Source organism: Lipotes vexillifer, unplaced genomic scaffold, assembly GCF_000442215.2.
Source record: "Lipotes vexillifer unplaced genomic scaffold, Lipotes_vexillifer_v1.1 scaffold1094, whole genome shotgun sequence".
Taxonomy (NCBI): domain Eukaryota; kingdom Metazoa; phylum Chordata; class Mammalia; order Artiodactyla; family Lipotidae; genus Lipotes; species Lipotes vexillifer.
The window spans coordinates 519,024-521,217 of record NW_006792775.1 but is presented as its reverse complement, the minus strand read 5'-3'; the positions used below and the strand labels follow the sequence as shown (position 1 = coordinate 521,217).

The following is a 2,194-nucleotide window of genomic DNA, read 5'->3' as shown; positions in this document are numbered from 1 at the left end:
GGTGGGGGGGGGGGGAGGTGGGTGAGCCCACACCTCAGGTGTGGCCCAGGGCAAGAGCTGTGGGATGAGGCTCAGCAGGACGGGTGGGGGCTCTGAAGGGGGAGCCCCGACCTCTCAGGTCTAGATCCTTCCCAGGAGACAGTCACCAGGCCTGGGCTGCTGGCTGCAGATCTGTCTGGTCCCCAGGCCCTCCTGCATCTGCTCTGAGAGGAGGAGTCACCTGCCAGTTGCTCCCCTGCAGCAGCCGCCATCGCCCCCAGGTGTGCACGGCCACCTGGCCCAGATGTGGGCCCTGAGGCCAGGCCTGAGTAACAGGCCCCACCTCAACCACAGGGGGTGGGGTGTGAGGGACAGGGGCCGCCCCCTGGGATGGGAACACACTCAGGAAGGGGCAGTGAGACTGCAACCCCACCATGGCTGACCAGTCACCATGACAGGTCATCTTGTGTGTGTCCTCCCCACTGGACCCGGGGGCAGACACGGAGAGGCAGGCCACTGCCAGACCCAGAATGAGGATTCTGGTTTGTGAGGCCCCATGCCACCACCGCTGCCTCTGTGCAGGATGCCCCTCCCAACTCCACATGCCACGTGGGACCCGTACCCTCGCAGGCTGGCCTGCGCGGCCCTGGACTGGGCTTGGGAAGGGGAATGAACTGTGCTCCTGACCGCGGTTAGGAGTCGGGCCAGGGGTCTGCTCAGGGCTGCTGAGGGATCTGGCCCGAGAAGACCCTCGGAGGCCTCTCCTGCGGCCCCGCGCCCAAGCTCAGACCTCTCTGCGGGCCCGCCTGGGCCACGAGGCGGACGGCGTCGGAGGAGTGGCCCGGGCGGACCTTGACCTGGACTCCGACCCGGACCAGGGCTGGGAGGCAGAGGCGGGGCGGGAGGCGGGATGGCGCATGCGCCCGGCGCGGCTCAGCCCCGCCCCCAGGCCGCCGCGGCCCTTGACCTTGCCCCTGGCACGCTCCGCGCACGCGCAGGCCGCACGGGCCGTGGCTGGGCTCATGGCGTCCGAGCGGCTCCCGAGTCGGCCAGCCTGCCTCCTCGTGGCCAGCGGCGCCGCCGAAGGTGAGGCTCGAGAGGGCGGGGCGGGCGGGGCCGGGGGCCGTCCGCCGCGAGTGCTTCCTCCCGGGCCGGGGTTCTGTGGAGACGAGGACCGGGGTTGGCGGCGCGCCGCGGGTCTGGTCAGTACGCCGGGCCGCCGCTCTGGGGGAGCCGGGGAGGCGGGGCGGCGAGGGCAGTGGTGGCTCCTCGCCGCACCCTCCCCGCTGCCCGCCGGCCCGGCACACGGCCCGGAGGACGAGGGTGGGGAAGGGACGAGTCCGATGGGCTCGCGGGCGCCGTGGCTGGTGGGGCCCTGTTCTCGCCCAAGACCTCCGGGTGCTCAGGGTCAGCAGGGGAGGAACGAGCCGGTGAGGGTGGCTGGCGCACTTCCTGGGTCCTCCCCTTGCTGCCTGCATCGCAGAGGAGTGATGAGCCCAAGGTCGAATGGCGGGGAGGTGGAGGACCAGGGTTGGGACCCAGGCTCCGACTCTGGAGTCTGTTCCCGCCTTGACTTCTGTAGCTGCCCAAGTGGGCGAGGGAGTGTGCTGAGCCCCAGGGCCCCTGAGCTGTCCCCAGAATGAGGGATGGAGGAACTGAGGGACGCCCCCCCACCCCGCATGGGGAGTTCAAGGGTGAGCCATCGAGATTGGGGTTCAGCCCTGAAGACGTAGGTGGCTGGCCGGAGTGCGGTAAGGGTGAGGAGGGGTCGCACTGGCTTGGCTGTACCACGGGGAAGGGATGCTGAGGACATGGGGTGGGGGCACAGCTCTGACAAGGCTCCTGCGCTCCGTGGGCAGGACGAGCGGGCCCTCCAGAGCCCCTTCAGGGCACCCTGGGGCGGAGCAGGTGGGGGTGGGAGGGCTGGAGGAACTGGGCAGGACTCTTTACGATGAATGTGTATTAATTTGTAAGAGTGAATAAAGGTGAAGGCCAGGTTTCGGGATTGGGTCCCTCGATTAAATAAAGGTGGAGAGATGCAGGTCAAGTCCCTTTAGAAGCAGGCGTCTCTGGTGGGGGGGCCTCAGCTCCCAGCGGCCGGGAGCCTTCGGACTGGGCATGCGCAGAAGAGGCTGCCGCACGCAGCCCCGGGGCCGGGGCGGTAGGCGGGATCCGCGAGCTCGGTGAGGAAAGGAGCCAGCGTCCCCCCGGCCCG

General features: G+C 69.5%; 1 protein-coding gene across 3 annotated transcripts in view; it reads left to right on the top strand.

Moving 5' to 3' along the window:
- Nucleotides 1-999: 999 nt before the first annotated feature.
- GATD1 (glutamine amidotransferase class 1 domain containing 1) overlaps nt 1,000-2,194 on the top strand; it is a 5,772-nt gene continuing 4,577 nt past the window's right edge. For 2 of the 3 annotated variants that reach the window (XM_007465925.1, XM_007465924.1), the window contains exon 1: nt 1,002-1,065. In XM_007465925.1, the coding sequence (XP_007465987.1) occupies nt 1,002-1,065 (64 nt within the window). Of the gene's footprint in view, nt 1,066-2,194 lie in introns of all 3 variants that reach the window. The other variant, XM_007465923.1, reaches the window with a different exon arrangement.